Source organism: Ascaphus truei, chromosome 2 (assembly GCF_040206685.1).
Source record: "Ascaphus truei isolate aAscTru1 chromosome 2, aAscTru1.hap1, whole genome shotgun sequence".
Taxonomy (NCBI): Eukaryota; Metazoa; Chordata; class Amphibia; order Anura; family Ascaphidae; genus Ascaphus; species Ascaphus truei.
This window is the reverse complement of record NC_134484.1, coordinates 1,940,996-1,959,896: the sequence shown is the minus strand read 5'-3', so window position 1 is coordinate 1,959,896 and position 18,901 is coordinate 1,940,996. Positions and strand designations below refer to the sequence as shown.

At 46.5% G+C, this 18,901-nt stretch overlaps 1 protein-coding gene across 1 annotated transcript; it reads left to right on the top strand.

The window, feature by feature from the left end:
• The first annotated feature begins 201 nt into the window (after positions 1 to 201).
• Positions 202 to 8,644, top strand: LOC142474790 (speriolin-like). The gene is made up of 5 exons (XM_075580988.1): positions 202 to 416; positions 5,300 to 5,668; positions 6,867 to 6,902; positions 7,674 to 7,816; positions 8,240 to 8,644. The coding sequence occupies exons 2-5, from the start codon at positions 5,470 to 5,472 to the stop codon at positions 8,570 to 8,572; spliced, it is 711 nt and encodes a 236-aa protein (XP_075437103.1). The 5' UTR covers positions 202 to 416; positions 5,300 to 5,469; the 3' UTR covers positions 8,573 to 8,644.
• Positions 8,645 to 18,901: the final 10,257 nt, after the last annotated feature.

The following is an 18,901-nucleotide window of genomic DNA, read 5'->3' as shown; positions in this document are numbered from 1 at the left end:
AGGGAGGGAGACCCCTAGCAGACAGGGAGGGAGACCCCCAGCAGACAGGGAGGGAGACACCTAGCAGACAGGGAGGGAGACCCCTAGCAGACAGGGAGGGAGACCCCTAGCAGACAGGGAGGGAGACCCCTAGCAGACAGGGAGGGAGACCCCTAGCAGACAGGGAGGGAGACCCCTAGCAGACAGGGGGGGAGACCCCTAGCAGACAGGGAGGGAGACCCCTAGCAGACAGAGCCTGCAGAGAGTTACAGAGGTGTGGCTGTGACAGGGAGAAACTGCAGTGTTCAATCCAGTGCTGGTCTCAGGCCTGAAAACCAGTCCTGTAGGCACTGGCCAAAGAAAAAGAACAGGGAAAATCTCTGCAAGTAGGTCCCTGCAACTAGTTAGGCAGGGTATCCCCCAGTGACCCCAGTTGGGTATGTGTGATGTGTGATGTTTGTGTCTTTTGTACTGCACCGACACACTTTATTCGAGCAAATACCCAGTATGTACCTGGCAGAAACCTGGAATGCGCTGCTCCTCACCTCTGACAAGCCCCGTTGCGTTTGCCTTCCCAGCCTGGGTTCATGCCTGGCTGACGGGCGGCTGATCTGTTAATTGATAATGATTAGGATTTAATATTAGTATTAGTCCTGGTCTCCCGTGACACTCAATATACCCTGCTTTGCCCCTCCTTACATCTCACCCTAATATCTCACTATACCCTCCTCTGCCCCTCCTTACATCTATCCCTAATATCTCACTATACCTTCCTCTGCCCCTCCTCACATCTCACCCTAATATCTTACTATACCCTCCTCTGCCCCTCCTTACATCTCACCCTAATCTCTCATTATACCCTCCTCTGCCTCTTCTTCCATCTCACCCTAATATCTCACTATACCCTCCTCTGCCCCTCCTTACATCTCACCCTAATATCTCACTATACCCTCCTCTGCCCCTCCTTACATCTCCCCCTAATTTCTCACTATACCCTCCTCTGCCTCTTCTTCCATCTCACCCTAATATCTCACTATACCCTCCTCTGTCCCTCCTTACATCTCACCCTAATATCTCAATATAACCTCCTTACATCTCACCCTAATCTCTCACTATACCCTCCTCTGCCCCTCCTTACATCTCACCCTAATATCTCAATATACCCTCCTCTGCCCCTCCTTGCATCTCACCCTAATATCTCACTATACCCTCCTCTGCCCCTCCTTACATCTCCCCCTAATATCTCACTATACCCTCCTCTGCCCCTCCATACATCTCACCCTAATATCTCACTATACCCTCCTCTGCCCCTCCTTACATCTCCCCCTAATATTTCACTATACCCTCCTCTGCCCCTACTTATATCTCACCCTAATATCTCACTATACCCTCCTCTGCCCCTCCTTATATCTCACCCTAATATCTCACTATAACCTCATCTGCCCCTCCTTACATCACACCCTAAAAGGTTAGTACAGGTATAGGGTCTGAGGAAGGGGCGCTTGTTACATAGTTACATATATAGTTACATAGTAGATGAGGTTGAAAAAAGACGTACGTCCATCAAGTTCAACCTATTCTAAATTTAGACAACAGATACTTTATTCTATATCTATACTTACTTATTGATCCAGAGGAAGGCAAACAAAAAACCCCATGAAGGGGAAAAATTAATTCCTTCCTGACTCCAAGAATTGGCAATCGGATTAATCCCTGGATCAACATCCTTCCCATGTATACTTATTTGGTATATCCCTGTATATCTTTCCCATCTAAAAAGATGTCCAACCTTTTTTTGAACAAATCTATTGTATCTGCCATCACAGTCTCCATGGGTAATGAATTCCACATTTGAACTGCCCTAACTGTAAAGAACCATTTCCTTTGTTGCTGGTGAAATTTCCTTTCCTCCAACCTTAAGGGATGGCCCCGAGTCCTTTGTACTGCCCGTGGCATGAATAGTTCTTTTGAAAGCTCCTTGTATTGTCCCTGAATATATTTGTATATAGTTATCATATCCCCTCTTAGACGCCTCTTTTCTAATGTAAATAAATCTAATTTAGCTAGCCTCTCCTCATAAGTTAGAATGTCCATCCCCTTTATTAATTTGGTGGCTCTTCTCTGCACTCTCTCTAGTTCCATAATGTATTTTCTTAGGATTGGTGCCCAAAATTGTACTCCATATTCAAGGTGTGGTCTTACTAATGCTTTGTAAAGGGGCATAATTATGTTTACTTCCCTTCCATCCATTGCCCGTTTGATGCAAGATAAGATCTTGTTTGCCTTTGCAGCTACTGCATGACATTGGGCACTATTGCTAAGCCTGCTGTCTACAAGCACTCCTAAATCCTTCTCCATCAAGGATTCCCCCAATATATCTCCATTTAATTTGTAAGTTGCCTTTTTATTCTTGCATCCCAAATGCATAACCTTACATTTATCTGTATTAAACCTCATTTGCCATTTACCTGCCCACGTTTCCAGTCTCTCCAAGTCCTTCTGAAGAGAAATTACATCCTGCTCTGATTCTATTACCTTACACAATTTAGTATCATCAGTAAAGATCGAGACTTTGCTCTCGATCCCAACCTCAAGGTCATTAATAAACAAGTTAAAAAGCAGGGGTCCCAGTACCGATCCTTGAGGTACTCCACTCACGACTTTAGCCCAACCTGAAAAAGTTCCATTTATGACAACCCTCTGTTGTCTGTCCTTTAACCAGTTTTCAATCCAGGTGCATATATTATTACTGAGTACAATTTTCTTTATTTTGTACACCAACCTCATGTGTGAAACCGTATCAAAAGCCTTTGCAAAATCTAAGTAGACCACATCAACTGCATTACCCTGGTCTAAATTCCTACTTACCTCCTCAAAGAAACAAATAAGGTTAGTTTGGCAAGATCTATCCTTCATAAATCCATGCTGACTATTACTAATAATTTTGTTTTCCATTAGGGATTCCTGAATATTATCCCGTATTAAACCTTAAAGTAGTTTCCCTACTATTGAAGTCAGGCTTACAGGTCTGTAATTCCCCGGGTGTGATCTAGCTCCCTTTTTAAATATAGGCACCACATCTGCTTTACGCCAATCTTGTGGTACTGAGCCTCTGGAAATGGAGTCCTTGAATATTAAATATAATGGTTTTGCTATTACTGAGCTTAACTCCTTGAGAACTCTTGGATGTATGCCATCGGGGCCAGGTGCCTTATTTACTTTAATTTTTTCAAGTCGCTTATGAACTTCTTCCTCAGTTAACCAATTGTTCATTAATATGGAGGTTGTGGCTTCCTCCTGTAGTGCTACTATTGAACTTGATTCTTCCCTGGTAAACACAGAGGCAAAGAATTTGTTTAATACCTCTGCTTTTCCCTTATCTCCAATAATCTGCCTATCCATCTCACACTGAAAGGGTCCTATATTTTCTTTTCTCATTTTTTTGTTATTAAGGTACTTAAAGAACTTTTTAGGGTTGACCTTACTTTCTATTGCAATCCTTTTTTCATTATCCATTTTTGCTAATTTAATTGCTCTTTTGCAATTTTTGTTACATTCCTTATAATTCTGATACGATGTCTCTGTCCCTTCTGACTTAAAGAATCTAAACGCCTTCCTCTTCTTGTCCATTTCCTCCCCTACCTGTTTATTTAGCCACATTGGGTTTGACTTATTTCTTTTATACTTATTACCCAAGGGTATACACTGATAAGTGTGCTTTTCTAACAATGTTTTAAAGACTGCCCATTTATCTTCTACATTTTCCCTGCAAAAACATCATCCCATTGTATTACTATTAGATTAGACCTCAGTTTCTTAAAATCTGCCTTTCTAAAGTTTAAAGTCTTTGTTGAACCCAAGTAATCTGTTTTTTGATAATTTATTTCAAATGAGACCATGTTATGATCACTGTTACCCAAATGTTCCAGGACTTGAATATTTGTTATTACTTCTACATTGTTTGTTTGATATGACCAAATCCAGAACTGCCCCTCTCCTGTTTGGTTCCTCAATAATTTGGGTCATATAATTATCTTTAAGCACCCCCAAAAACCTGTTTCCTTTTGCTGTAACGCTAATCTCATTGCCCCAGTCTATGTCTGGATAATTAAAATCCCCCATTATGCAAACATGACCCAGTTTTGATGCCTTCTCCATTTGCAAATGTATTTTAGCTTCCTCAATCTCACAGATATTTGGTGGTTTATAGCATATTCCCACAAACATTTTCTTTATACTTTTACCTCCACCGCTAATTTCTATCCACAAGGTCTCTACATTTTCATCATTCCCTTCATAGACATCATCCCTTATAATAGGTTTTAGATCTGGTTTAACATATAAACATACTCCACCTCCCTTTCTATTTGGCAGATCCTTCCGAAAAGGGAATAACCCTCTAAATTAACTGTCCAGTCATGAGTTTCATCCCACCTTGTTTCAGTAATGCCTATGATATCATACTGCTCCCTTGCAGCTATTAATTCCAGCTCCCCCATTTTATCTGTCAGGCTTCTTGCATTAGCAAGCATACATTTAAGTTTTTTTTTCAGCCTGTACTATTATCTTATCTGCTCCTTCCTTTCTGCTCCCACTTGGTTTAGTCTTTAGAAGTTTTCTAGTATTATCGGTATTTACTATGGGTGTCTCACTGCTTGTCAAACTTGCACTTGCCCCCATTCTACCTCCATACCACCTTGTATCCTCATCTATTCCATTTAGTTCATTATCTGTTTCATTCCCCTCCCCCCTCCATCCTAGTTTAAAATCTCCTCCAACCTTTTTAGCATTCTCCCCCCTAGCACAGAAGATCCCTCTTCATTGAGGTGCAATCCGTCCCTAGAATATAGATGGCACCTCTCAGAAAAGGAGTCCCAGTGCTCTAAAAACCCAAACCCCCTCCTTCCTGCACCACTTTCTTAGCCATGCATTAACCTCCCTGATCTCTGACTGTCTCCCTGCAGTAGCGCATGGCACTGGTAGTATTTCAGAAAATACTACCTTGGAGGTCCTTGCCTTAAGCTTTTGGCCTAGATCCCTGTAATCATTTTTTAGGACCCTCCATCTTTCTCTAACTTTGTCATTGGTGCCAACAGGTACCAAGACCGCCGGGTCAATCCCAGCCCCCCCAACAATCTGTCTACGGGAACTTCACATTTTGTTTTTACCTGCTCTGCTTATGGATAAAAACAGAGCTTTATATCATTTTGATTCCTGTGTGCTTCTTTCACAATTACTGCTTGTATACCTGGGGTGTTATAATTGGTTTGGTGGGCCATTAACCCCTAGTATGCCACCACTCTGCCTGTCTTCTTAACAGGAAGGAGTTGGGAGAGTTGCTGGTTGCTATTGACCACCCAGCCTACCATCCCTAAGCCACAATGACATCACACACGTGTCACAGCAGATGACATCACAGAGGCTGGGTAGGTCTATGCCCTGGTGTTGGCAGCTTGCAGGAGCCCTCAGGCAGTACAAGGAGTAACAAGCATGGAGCTGTTACAGAGCCATGACCTAGAAGCGCTGAAAAATGAGAATGTCAGGCTGCTGACGGAAAATGGAGAGCTGCGTAAGATGGTGGGCCTGATGCAGGAGAACCTAGAGTTGCGCTGCACTCTGAGGGACCACGAAAGCACCGTGCGCAGCCTATCACCCTCCGGGAAGGGGCACAAGGAATCCAAGGCCATGGGTGAGAGCAGGGGGTAAAGGGTGAGGGAGATGCCTCCATAGGGGATGGTCAAGGGATGCCTGCTCGATCTGGGGGTGCCTGTGATGTTCTGCGGAGAGAAATAGGGGGTTCTGTGGTGTGCAGTGCCCTAAACGCATGTATATAGAGGGGTGGTTACATTACTAATTGGGGGGTCAGATTTAAAATAGAGAGGGGTGTATTAGTAAACAGAGGGGTGTGTGTATAAAGAGGAGAGAAGGAAAGGCTAATTGGGGCTGGGGGAGAGATTGGGTGTAACACTATCTCAGGCTGGGAAACGCAGTAAGAACACAGTGACACACACAGGGACACAGTACCACACAAACTCAACAACCCCACAAGTCTATACAATCCACATCTTAATCATGAACTGGTGGTGGAAGCACTCAGATGTACAAGCACACAATGTCACAATAATAGAGCAACACACAGGGACATATGCACTCAAAAGCCAGCAAACACACCAACACATAACTAGTTTACACAAAGTGCTAGACACACGCTGACACACAACCAAGTAACACAAACATACACCGACACAAACTCACATCAAGTGATACACACTATAAAATAACCAATAGCACAACATGGTAAACATATTTCACAGACACACACTGAAACACAGCTAACAACAGTGAGTGTCTGTGTACTGGTGTGTATAAAGTGTGTCATCGCAGACATATACACAGGTGCACACTGACACATTCACAAACTGATACAAACACCTTGGGAAGAAATGACTGAGGTTTGATTGTGAAGTGTGACTTAGAGGAGTCCTGGTCTCAGGTTATAGGGGAGGAGGGACGCAGCTTAAATACCTAAAACAGGTTAGTAGGGGGTTGCCCTGGGGGCTGGGGGGCTATTGTATCAGCAGGATGTGCATTGGGGGCTCCTCTGTTTGTATAGGTGGGTGGGAGAGTGGACAGTGGGTGATGGGAGGGGGTGCAAAGTAATAAAGGGTGGGAGCACATTATTAAGGGGGAGGGCACACAGTAATAATGGGGGAGCAGCAATAATGGATTACTCCGTATCACTGGAGCACAGTAAAGAAAAGGGAGGGGGAAGCACAGTGATAATGGGGAATTGCCCGCTAATGAGGGGCGCACGCTAATAATAACGGGAACACAGTAATTGGTCTAATCTGCACCTTTCCATATTTTTTATATCCTGAAAACTTTAGATAAAAAAGACGACGCCAATGTCCCCCGATGCCGAGGTAAGAAGAGGACCCCCGCCCCTCTCCATGTCCCTAACTTATTAGTGTATGGGCAGTAAAGGGGGGGGGGGGTGTAGAGAAGATGATGTAGCATAGACAGGTCATAATGATACATACAATTACCCCACCCATCACTGGCCTTTGGAAGTAGTAACTAGTATTCATGCTTCTGCCAACTACCCACAAGTTTGGGTCACCCCAGTGGCAGCATCCACTAAAGCTCACCAACCAGGCCTATATCTGATGCCACCTATATCTGATGCCACCTATAGACCAGCACAATCACCACATGTCGAGAGGGAAATAAACAATACCAATGAAACCGCCATGATGGATATCACCAGCCAACATACTAATTGGGCAGCCTATGGGCCACCATCTCACCATGTCCATGGGCACTTTAAACCTCAACCACCATTCATAGGAGCCAACCAACACCACGAACGTTCAGGGGAGCATCCAGTATCGACTAGCAAATAGGCACCAATCTTCATGGGGCACTGAACACCCAACACATTCCAACATCTCTATCGGGTGACCAGTCCACATCTCCACTGGCCAACCAGTACCAACCAGTCAACATCTCCACTGAGAAACCATCTGCCATTGTACAATAATATCTCTAGAGCCATCCCACAATACCATTGATCAGTTTGATTCTGGGGCTTAACACATACTAGATTTCCTCAATCCTCTCCCCTCCCCCATTTATTTGCTATTCTACTGCTGACTGCTACCCTTTTACACAATCTACCCTTTTATCTCCTCCAGACCCCAAACAGCTCCAACGTTGCCAACGAATTGTAGGCGAAATTTCCTTTCAGCTTGATCGAAGGATCCTCTCGTCCATTTTCCTGGAGCAGAGCCGACTCTACGGGTACACTGTATCGAACGTTCAGGAGAAAATCTTGCAGGTCAAGAGCGGGGCTCCTACAACTATGAGCAGGGGGGAGGAGGGAGGCAAGAAGGGGGAAGAGATCTAGGGCAGTTGGGCCAACCCCTTCCCGCCTGTAAATAAGAGTGCTTTTTCACGCCCCACCTGTTGTTTTATTTAGGGTCCAAGGATACAGACCCCATTGTCAAAACCGGAATTAAACTCACAACACAGTCAGTTAGGTTCCATAATTTGGGTTTTCACTCATGTTGTCTATTTTTAGATTAGTTTAATGTTTGCCCTTTCTGTAACCCCACTCTCCACTTTGAGTAAACACTCGTCTTAAGTCTTAAGGGTCACCCCATTGTTCTGTTGGTCTTCATGAGAATGTGAGGTGTAGAAGTAGACTGTCCCTGGGTTTCTTCCGGCACATGTTTTTTTACCTCTCTTCCTCTGTCTATAGGCAACCTCCTGCCCGTTAACCAATAAGGTGGATGAGTCTCAGAGAGGTGAGATGAACCGACGCTTCATGGACATTATGAACCAGCTTAAGAAGTATGGCTATGACCCCCGTGTGCATCCCACCTTCTCAGAGTACCTGGTCAACACCTATGGCATTATGAAAGACCGGCCCCTCCCTGGAACTAGCGAGCTAGCGTCATACAGTGACCCTGAGGTCATGCGGAAAATGGCGGCCGAGGCCATGCCAGCCGATGTGCTGAAGGATGTGGATGTCCTCCTCAACTGTCTGGTCAACCTGGCCAAAGAGGATGGAAAGCCTCTGTTCATCTGGTAGAGATGGGTCACCCCATCCCCTCCTATCCTCCACCCACAAATCAAGCAACCAGTATCTCCGACCAATAAAAGATCCATGAAAACTATTAAATGTCTTCTCTATAGTTTTATTCCAGCATAACAGAATTCAGCATTCGTGTCTTTGCACAAAAAACAAAATGTTTATTTTGAAAATAATTACTTACATACAAAAATGATGATGTTTCAAATAGACTGATATTCTTAAGAATAGTTGCACATAGTGGGCTTCTTTCTGTTGGTAACTTCTTCAGATATTCAGCACCTCTTTCCTCTCTCCATGATGTTATCTCCCTCCTGGTCTCCTGCCTGGCCTCTGGCCTTTCTTCCTTTCTCCTTCCTAGCTTCGCTGCCCCACTGAAGGACTTGTTATCCAGATAATATTCCTTGAATCAGCTCTCTTACCTCTAACTGTTATATCCTAACATGGCCTTTCATACATTACTGAGGTCAGGGGAACTCCTTCTGAACATATAGGGAGCGTAAAGCTTGTTGCACTGTGTGAGGGAGTATACAAGAGGTTAAAACACTCTCTTACTTTAGCAGACCAGAAGAACCACACCTTGGTCTGCTAGCTGATTGGAAAGGGGAGGTTAAAAGGAAGACCGCAGATTTCTTTCAGGTTGTTATTTTGCTCTCAGCCTGTGAGGAAACAGGTTGCAGAGAGCCTGGCAGAGGGGAGAGAGCCTGGCAGAGGGGAGAGAGTCTGGCAGAGGGGAGAGAGCCTGGCTGAGGGGAGAGAGCCTGGCAGAGGGGAGAGAGCCTGGCTGAGGGGAGAGAGTCTGGCAGAGGGGAGAGAACCTGGCAGAGGGGAGAGACAAAAGACAAAAAAAACAAGCGCAAAACGCAAATAGTGAAGTATATCAAAATTAGTTTTAGTGTTTTAAAAGGGTAAGTATTCTGCGTACATCATAAAAATAGAACATAAGCATTTCGTGTAATTATACACGAGTTACTACATAGTAGACGACAGGACACACGATGGAAGGGAACGCCTCAGGTCAGTGGACCTCCGCACACTCCAGGTGTCGTCTGGCTCTTTGGTAGTAGTCGATCACCAGTATCCAAACCGTCTCAGGTATACTCTCTTTGTAGTCTCCGTGACGATGAAGGGAAGTCTGTATTCCAAACAGGACACACTATGTGTGTATTAGGACAGAGTCTCTAAGTCCATAGATGTATACCAATAGCGGGTAAACCACCACAGTGTGTCCGCATCCACGCCTCACAGTCCGTCAATCTGCAATGACATCACTCCTCGCGCATAAGTGTGACGTTACACACAGTGCGTACCTCCAACAGGAGACACCCGGCAGGATATCTCATGTACACGATAACACGAAAAATGGCATAAAAAAGTAACAATAAAAGCAGTAATCCTACGCGTTTCGTAGCTAGAATGCTACTTCTTCAGGGATAAAATCATTGTCATTACCCATGTCGCTATATACCAGCACCACCTCCCAACAAACAATGTATTTTGTATGACTAATGTTATATCTTTTTCCTTTACAGATTTTTATATTCTTACTTGTATTGCATTTTATTAAAGTTGTGTTGTTTAAATGTATTTCCGTATAATTCAATGCCATACCCTGTTAATTATTCCCATGCACCTGATTGGACCTCAGTCTTAATTACCTGACCAATGTGGGAGGTGGTGCTGGTATATAGCGACATGGGTAATGACAATTAGAGCGGCTTTAGTAGGGGCTCGCCTACGTTCCGCAAGTGCGCGGAAGCGCAGGTCTTAGGGGAATTTAAAATTCCCTCGCTTGCCGGCGCGACAGGCCGGTCCCGTGAGCGGTTCGCCCAATTAGGGCGAACCAGCTCCGTGACGTCACTGGCCCGCCCCCGGCCAGTGAAGCGCTCGCCCCCGGCCCGCCCCCTGACGGCCCGCTGACAGCGCGTGCGATAAGCAACCGCAAGGCCAGGGAAAGCACCCGCTTTCCCTGTGCCTCAGCACACCAGCGGGGAGCATGGCCGAGGCCTTACAGTTTGCAGAAACAGCGCAAACTGCTGAATCCCCTCCCCCTTGCTTGCTCCGGATTGGACTATACTATCCACCAGGGGGAGGAGATGGGTGTGCCCTGACGGAGCACACAGGATGTGAGGAGCCAGACGCACGTGTACTCCAGAGACAGCAGTTGTGCCCCCACTGTGGTCTGTTGTACTACCCAGATGGAGAACCGTGGGCGGATTTATGAGCTGACCGGAGGAGTCCTTGTCATCCGGGACTCCCATGAGACCCAACTCCTCAGGGTCTGCCAGCTATGTGACTACCCAGGCGGCCAATTACAGCTACTGGGGAGCGGCCCTGCATGCAGAGTGCCCTATCTCCGGGTTAGGCCTGAAGACCCCCAAGAACTGGACCTTGCGATGAGCACCATGGAGCTGCGCACCCTATACCAGCTGGTGTGCAAATTGTCGCCATTGGCCCAGGGGTCGCCGGATGACGCTGCTCGTCATTACCTGGCTATGGTATATGAACTGTTCTACCCAGATTTGCAGGTGGTGGCTACTTACCCGTCGTCTGGGTCGATCATGGAACCCCCCACAGTGAAACATGGCGGTAGGAAAGAAGGTTCTACCTGAAAGAAAGTGCTACCTGCACTCAGTGGTCGGCCGTCTGAGCCTTGTGGAACCGCCCCACCACCATACTGTGAGGTGCGTTCTACTGCCGCTCCGGTAAGCTTCTCCTAGAGGAAGGTACCCTCTGTTGAAGAGTTCGCTGCTCCGGACACCCCAGAGGTATCGGCCGATACCTCCTCCGTACCCGATCGTGTTGGGGACATCCTGGCTGCTGTTGCTGGCTGTGAGAAAGATATTCCTCTTACAGATCCTCACTGGGATCACGCTCAGAAAGCTGTGGAGCTATACCTGCGACGTCAGCAGGAGATGTGAGGCCCGCGCTCGCGCCCTCACGTACATGCAAGCTGCTGAACGTCACTTCGATGACATGCTGCTGAGGGGTCAACTTTCGGGAGTAGTGCCGGCCGGCACCACCCGAGATGACTGCCTCGATCCTTTGGTAGCTGCTCCACCACCAGGAGATGAGAAGGCCGCCGAGCCACCTGGCCGGGTGGGCTCATGTGATATCCAGGCCGCTCCGGTGAGTGCTACCCTTACAAATGATCCGTTCCTACTGCTTTGTAGGGAGCGGAAGGAAGCCATAGCGCTGCCTGACGCTCGTTATATTAAGGCCAAAGGACGGGGCAAATTGAACTTGACCATGGACTGTGCCATTGTTCCTCCAGGGGAGATTTCCTTAACATTCCCCATCAAGACTTTGGTGAGGTCCTTGTGTCATCTGCCCCTGTTGCCCTGCCTTCCCCTCCCGCTACCAGTCCCCGGGTGAGACCCCTGACCCCCAGGCCCTCATCCCCCGTGAGTCCCGTGGCCCTGGATGGTAATGGGAAATGTAATGCGATTATGCCTGAGCAGGATGTCATTTCTCTTCAGAAGGACTTGGAGAGACTGGAAACGTGGGCAGGTAAATGGCAGATGGGGTTTAATACAGATAAATGTAAGGTTATGCATTTGGGATGCAAGAATAAAAAGGTGACTTCCAAATTAAATGGAGATATATTGGGGGAATCCTTGATGGAGAAGGATTTAGGAGTGCTTGTAGACAGCAGGCTTAGCAATAGTGCCCAATGTCATACAGTAGCTGCAAAGGCAAACAAGATCTTATCTTGCATCAAACGGGCAATGGATGGAAGGGAAGTAAACATAATGATGCCCCTTTATAAAGCATTAGTAAGACCACACCTTGAATATGGAGTACAATTTTGGGGCACCAATCCTAAGAAAAGAAATTCTGGAACTAGAGAGAGTGCAGAGAAGAGCCACCAAATTAATAAAGGGGATGGTAAATCTAACTTATGAGGAGAGACTAGCTAAATTAGATTTATTTACATTAGAAAAGAGGCGTCTAAGAGAGGATATGATAACTATACAAATATATTCGGGGACAATACAAGGAGCTTTCAAAAGAACTATTCATCCCACGGGCAGTACAAAGGACTCGGGGCCATCTCTTAAGTTTGGAGGAAAGGAGATTCACCAGCAACAAAGGAAATGGTTCTTTACAGTAAGGGCAGTTACAGTGTGGAATTCATTACCCATGGAGACTGTGATGGCAGATACAATAGATTTGTTCAAAAAAAGGTTGGACACCTTTTTAGATGGGAAAGGTATACAGGGATATACCAAATAAGTGTACATGGGAAGGATGTTGATCCAGGGATTAATCCGATTGCCAATTCTTGGAGTCAGGAAGGAATTTATTTTTCCCCTTAATGGGGTTTTTTGTTTGCCTTCCTCTGGATCAATAAGTAAGTATAGATATAGAATAAAGTATCTGTTGTCTAAATTTAGCATAGTTTGAACTTGATGGACGTACGTCTTTTTTCAACCTCATCTACTATGTAATTTATTTTTCCCCTTATGAGATATCATTGGATGATATGACTCTGGGGTTTTGTGTTTGCTTCCTCTGGATCAATAAGTATAGATATATGATAACAAATATTTTGTCTACATTTAGCATAGGTTGAACTTGATGGACCTACGTCTTTTTTCAACCTCATCTACTATGTAACTGTGGGGATATCTGTGCCTTGGGGGGATAGTATAGAGGAGGAGGACACAAATGTACTGTACCTAAAGTGCTTAATGAAATGTCTCCAGTTAGGAAGGAGACCGAGGAAGTATCATTGTGGGAGGGTCCCATATTTTGGGTGCTACCTGGCACCGCGACCGAGAAACGTTTAATTAAGTCCAGCAGAGCTGAACGAGTCTTGGTGCATCGTTTCGTGAAGATGGGGTATGAGTCTCCATATCTTCCTGAGAATCTCATGAGAAGTGCTGAGAAACATCGTATGGAGTGGGTGAAGGAAGCCATCGTCGCCCATCTAGATGCGACTGCTAGGGACCCTATGTATGTAGACCATGATCTGTCCCAGCATTTGATCAAAGTGTGGGTTGTAGGGCGTAACATCCACCTTGACAGGGTGGAATATATTTCTGAATTTGGCAAAAGAAGGTGTTACTCCGTAAGGGTGCCAGATGGAGAGGGTGGAATGGTCAAAAAGCCTGATCCAGCACACTACTGCTGATGGTAGACTTTTCCATGTAATGTCAAGCAATGTGTATGCAAATGTATCCCTATGTATATGCATTGGTCAGTCCCTTCATACTAGGTATGCCGAATTTACAGGTTGTTGCACAGTAAGGTAGTGCTGAACGCAAAGTGAATCCCGGCGCTTCTGCCTAATGGGTTAACAATATATGTGAACAAAATATATTTTCTCAGTATGGTCCCTGGATTACCACCATTCACTTCACATGTAAGAGTTCTCACTGGTATTAACCCGTTGTAACTGCACTAGGTTATAGAAGCACATGCTTGGGCATTTTAACCCCATTTGGGGCATTTCCACATATCAGTAGTTGCAGTCAGTGTAGGGACCTGCCTCTGAGACTTACCTTGGCGTTTGGTGGCAGGCTTGGGCATTATTTGATCAAAGGATGTAACTAAATTCTCCTTTATCTCATAGATTTGCACATCATGTATATATATTTATTTCACATATATTGTTAACCCATTAGGCAGAAGCGCGGGGATTCACTTTCCGTTTTTCACTATTGTATGGCCAAGTTTTTCGCCTAGCTGCACGCTCCTTACATGGAGGAAGCGCAGGTGATCATATATTTGTTTTGCAAGGTAGTGTTGTGCCTACTGTTGTCCAAGCAGGGATGTTGGAGTTTCACCCGGGGGAGAATATAGCCTTCTGGCAATTACTTTTTTTCCCCTGGGCCTTTCCTCTGTCAGTCCTGTTAGTGCAGGCAATGGAAAGGTTAATTCCTTCCTTAGGCCTGTGTGTGTGTATTACAGCCTTAAATGATGTATCAGTATTCAAGGGCAGGCCTAGCAACTTCTGAGGATGTCAATCTGAGGGGTGGATGCTGGTTGGAACACACCCTGTCTGTGTGTGGGCCAATCAGTATCCGGCTCTGGCTTGCTATGACTCAGAGTTAGACCTTAAGATGATATATTCTGACATCCTCCCAAATTGTGTCTGTTCTGTTCTGATCTAGTCAGTGACTCCCAGGAATGGAGTGAGAAGGAGAAGAAAAGGGAGCCTCTCCCAGTTTCAATGCGTTTTTAGGCGGTGCCTTGCAGCTGGGGGGATGGATCCTAGTTTATTTGGTACCCATTCCTTCAGAATCGGCGCCGCTACAGCGGCAGCTGAGAATGGCTGTACGCCGGAGCAAATAAAGAAACTGGGGAGGTGGAAGTCCAGCGCCTATAGAGGTTACATCAGGGCCAAAGGGCACACCAACGTGCGGACGCAAGAATATTACCATGTTTTTCCCTCTCAGTAGGTAGCCGTGCAAGAACCCTGGAAGTGTGGATCATGGGTCATTTCTTCATTCATGGGGCACACGAATGGGCGAAGGATTATCGGTGCGGCCAGCAGCTGGGTTTACGGAAGGGAGGGTGAATTGGCGTTGGCTTGGGAAAGAGAGGAAGGTGCTTGGTTGAACTGCAACCGGCTCTGGACAAGGCGCTAGCAGAATTTCAGGTGAAACCGGACGTTATTTTGCTACACCTCGGGGGGAACGACCTGGCCAACATCAAAACCCTATAGGTAATTTACGGGTTACCGCAGGAGTGCGCCCGCTTGAAGGCGCTGTGGAGGGAGGTCGTTTTCATCGTTTTCGTCGTTTTCATTTCATCAATTATTCCAAGGCGGATTTGGAAGGGGCCGGGGAATTGGATCAGGAAAGGGAAAGCTAGGAAGAAGGTAAATAAGGCCGTGGGCAAATTCATCCACTCTTGTGACGGTAAAACTCTTAGGCACAGAGACGCCAAGGACGGCAGCTGGCACCGAAGAGATGGTGTGCATCTATCGCCAAAGGGTTTGAGGTGTTAATACATAACATCAAGGGGAGTTTGCGGGAGGAATTAAGGTCAGAGGTCGCAGCTTTGGGTGGGCGTGTCGGCCCCAGGGTAGCCAGTGCCCGGCAGAGGGGCCCCCAGGTGGTGGAGCTGCCGCGCCAGCCAAGCTCAGGAGACGGAGAACGGGCGAGGACTTTAGGGTCCGCCTGTCAGCTGGAACCCTTAGAACAGCTCGGCAGGCTGGAGGCGCCGGCTTTAGGGCCGGTCTATGCCAAAAAAAGCCCCGGAAAATTACGGGCATTTGTTAGATTAACGCTGGCCGCAGCAGTACGACGCCGGGGGTGAATCCCACCGGCGCAAAACTGGTATCTAACGTAACCTTAAACTTCAGAGCGATTTTTAACTTCATAACGACTTACAGCAGTACCTAAGTTATAATGAGTGCGTATCCATGTATCTATACATCTACACATACATACATACATTTATATATATATATATTGTGACAGAAACCAGGGGATGGTAATAAATTCCATATATAGGGCTCCCAGGATACTGAACAGTTTCTATCCTGTTTGGCCTGGGAGTGCAGCCTTATAATACATACACTCCATCCCACAGTTTGGCAAGCGCTGGAACTGAGGGATGAGAGATCCAGACCAGAGTTTGTCTGCTGCCTGATTTCTGTCACCTGTCATGCTAATTAGAAATCAGGTATGTAAGACTGATTTCCTGTTTCCTCTCGTCTCTCCCCAAGAGCCTGGAGACAGGAAGGCTGCTGGAAGCAGAGAGGGGTAAAGCCTCTCCCCAAACAGGTTTAATCATTGTGTTCCTTTTTGTCTAAAACTGAAAAGTACCTTGTTTTGTTGTTGGAAGTGGACAAGCCACTTCCAACCCTGAGTCAGGGAAAATCTAAGTTAAGTTATCGCTCAGGTGAGCAGCTTTTTGTTTTGCTGTATTTCTGTTGTATGCACTGTGGCAGTCTCAGTGTCTGGGACTGAATAAACCAGGCATAGCCTGTTTAAAGGAACAGTACGTGACGCCTCGTCATTTAACCTACCCTAAAAGACCGTGTTCCATCAGTCCCGGACAAACGGCGGAGCCCCGGAGTAAGCTGTTTGTCACAATATATATATATATATATACACACACATACATACACACATATACCCAGCATTTGAATGAACCCAGTTATTTAATCCTATATTTAACCTAATTAACGTATTAACCCTATATAACCCTATATAACATATGAACCATATATAACATATACATATATAACATATATAACATATGCAACGTGCATTCTATACCATATAACGTATATTGCCTCGTTGAAACTTTATTGGAGAGGGCTCAACGCAAATGGTGTCTAGTAAACGGAGTCTTTGGAGCTTGAATTATGACGTGTCCATGCAGCCATGTAACCGCATGCGCACGCATACAGAAGCATATCTGCATGCATGCTTCCTGAACCCCCAAGGTACCATGTACGCAACACACCTATATACCACAGAACATACACACTTACATACCCATACACCCAGCACGCAGAGCACATACAGCACATAGCACACATAACTTACATACTTGTATGCACATAACCCAGCCAGACATACAGCATCTAGCACACGCAACTTACAGACTGGTATACACATGTCCCAGTTAGGCTGTGGCTTATGTATTACATAGCCATGTACATGTACCCATGCATACCTCCTGCTCTGTACTAGCTGATACAGCGCTTTGTAGTTGCCATGTGTAGATGTGGGGAGCTGTGGGGGGATGTGGGCCCTCTATATCCTTCCATCCTCCTCCTCCCCCCCACCTTTCCATCCTCCTCCTCACCCTTCCGTCCTCAGCCTCCTCTCCCCCCTCCTTCCGTTCTCATCCTCCTCTCCCCCCCATCCCTCCGTTCTCATCCTCCTCCTCCCCCCCCACCTTTCCATCCTCCTCCTCACCCTTCCGTCCTCAGCCTCCTCTCCCCCCTCCTTCCGTTCTCATCCTCCTCTCCCCCCCATCCCTCCGTTCTCATCCTCCTCTCCCCCCATCCCTCTGTTCTCATCCTCTTCTCCCCCCTCCTTCCGTTCTCATCCTCCTCTCCCCCACCCCTCCGTTCTCATCCTCCTCTCCCCCCACCCCTCCGTTCTCATCCTCCTCTCCCCCCCCATCCCTCCGTTCTCATCCTCCTCGCCCCCTTCCGTTCTCATCCTCCTCTCCCCCCCACCCTTCCGTCCTCAGCCTCCTCTCCCCCCTCCTTCCGTTCTCATCCTCCTCTCCCCCCCATCCCTCCGTTCTCATCCTCCCCCCCACCCTTCCGTGCGCATCCTCCTCTCCCCCCCACCCTTCCGTGCTCATCTCCCTCTCCCCCCCACCTTTGGTCATGAAGGGGTTAAACCCTCCCGCTACCCACCCGCAAGCCCTAAACAAACCAACGTTGGGGCTAATACCCCCTTCACCCATCCCCGCTACCCACAATAAAAAGAAGACACACACAACAGCCCCACACTAACTAAAGAAATATATATATATATATATATTACACCAACAACACCTATACCCCCCTAACATACAGTATAGTAATGGGCACAATGACTATTATCCACAAATGGATAATAGTGCATGTGTCCATTTAAAATACATACAGAACAATAAATACATTAAATACATATAGCACTCACCCATGTCCGGCTGCCACGATGAAGGCCATCCTCATCTTCATCCTGCTAATGCCCCATCCGCTTCTGCAAAACAGACACAAGAATAAAAACATCCAATGTAATGTCCCCTAACCCCTTAATCACCATAGCGGTTATTAACCGCTACAGTTATTAAGGGGTTAACCCACCATCACCCACATACCCTACCCCACTACCCCCCCACCCCCTGAGGCCTAACCACCCTCACCCACTACCCACAAGGGAGTCCTACCAGATACCCTTGGGGCCAATACCCCCTCCCCCCACCCCACCACATACAGTACAATAATGTGCCAAATAACTATTATCCACATAGGGATTGTAACCCCCTGTAAACAGCACGGGCTATACCTATCTTCCTCCTACTGTGGTAAGTCCTGTTAAGGGCAGGCACCAGTAGTTATCATGGGTTTCCCCCCCTTCCTAGCCCTGCCCTGAGTGGTAGATGCAGGCCCCTGACTCTGCTGCAGGCACGAGACAGAGGGAGGCTCTGCTGACATCATTAGGGGTGGTTATTGTCAATTTTTATATCTTCTATCTCCAGTGGTGCTGCCATACTAATGATTGAACAACCAAAACCTATACAGAAAAAATACACTAGATGGCGCTCAAACACTATCTACCTAGTGCAATAATGGGATAAACAATGATTAAATAATATAAACTTAACGTGCAAAAAAATAAAAGTAAAACACTCAAACCCTTA

What these genes read in the sequence shown, in the direction of transcription:
- LOC142474790 (XM_075580988.1), top strand. Translation starts at nt 5,470, where the DNA reads ATGGAGCTGTTACAGAGCCATGACCTAGAAGCGCTGAAAAATGAGAAT. An exon ending in CAATGTCCCCCGATGCCGAG is followed by an intron (nt 6,903 to 7,673) that starts GTAAGAAGAGGA and finishes TATCTCCTCCAG; the next exon opens with ACCCCAAACAGCTCCAACGT. An exon ending in TTCAGGAGAAAATCTTGCAG is followed by an intron (nt 7,817 to 8,239) that starts GTCAAGAGCGGG and finishes CTCTGTCTATAG; the next exon opens with GCAACCTCCTGCCCGTTAAC.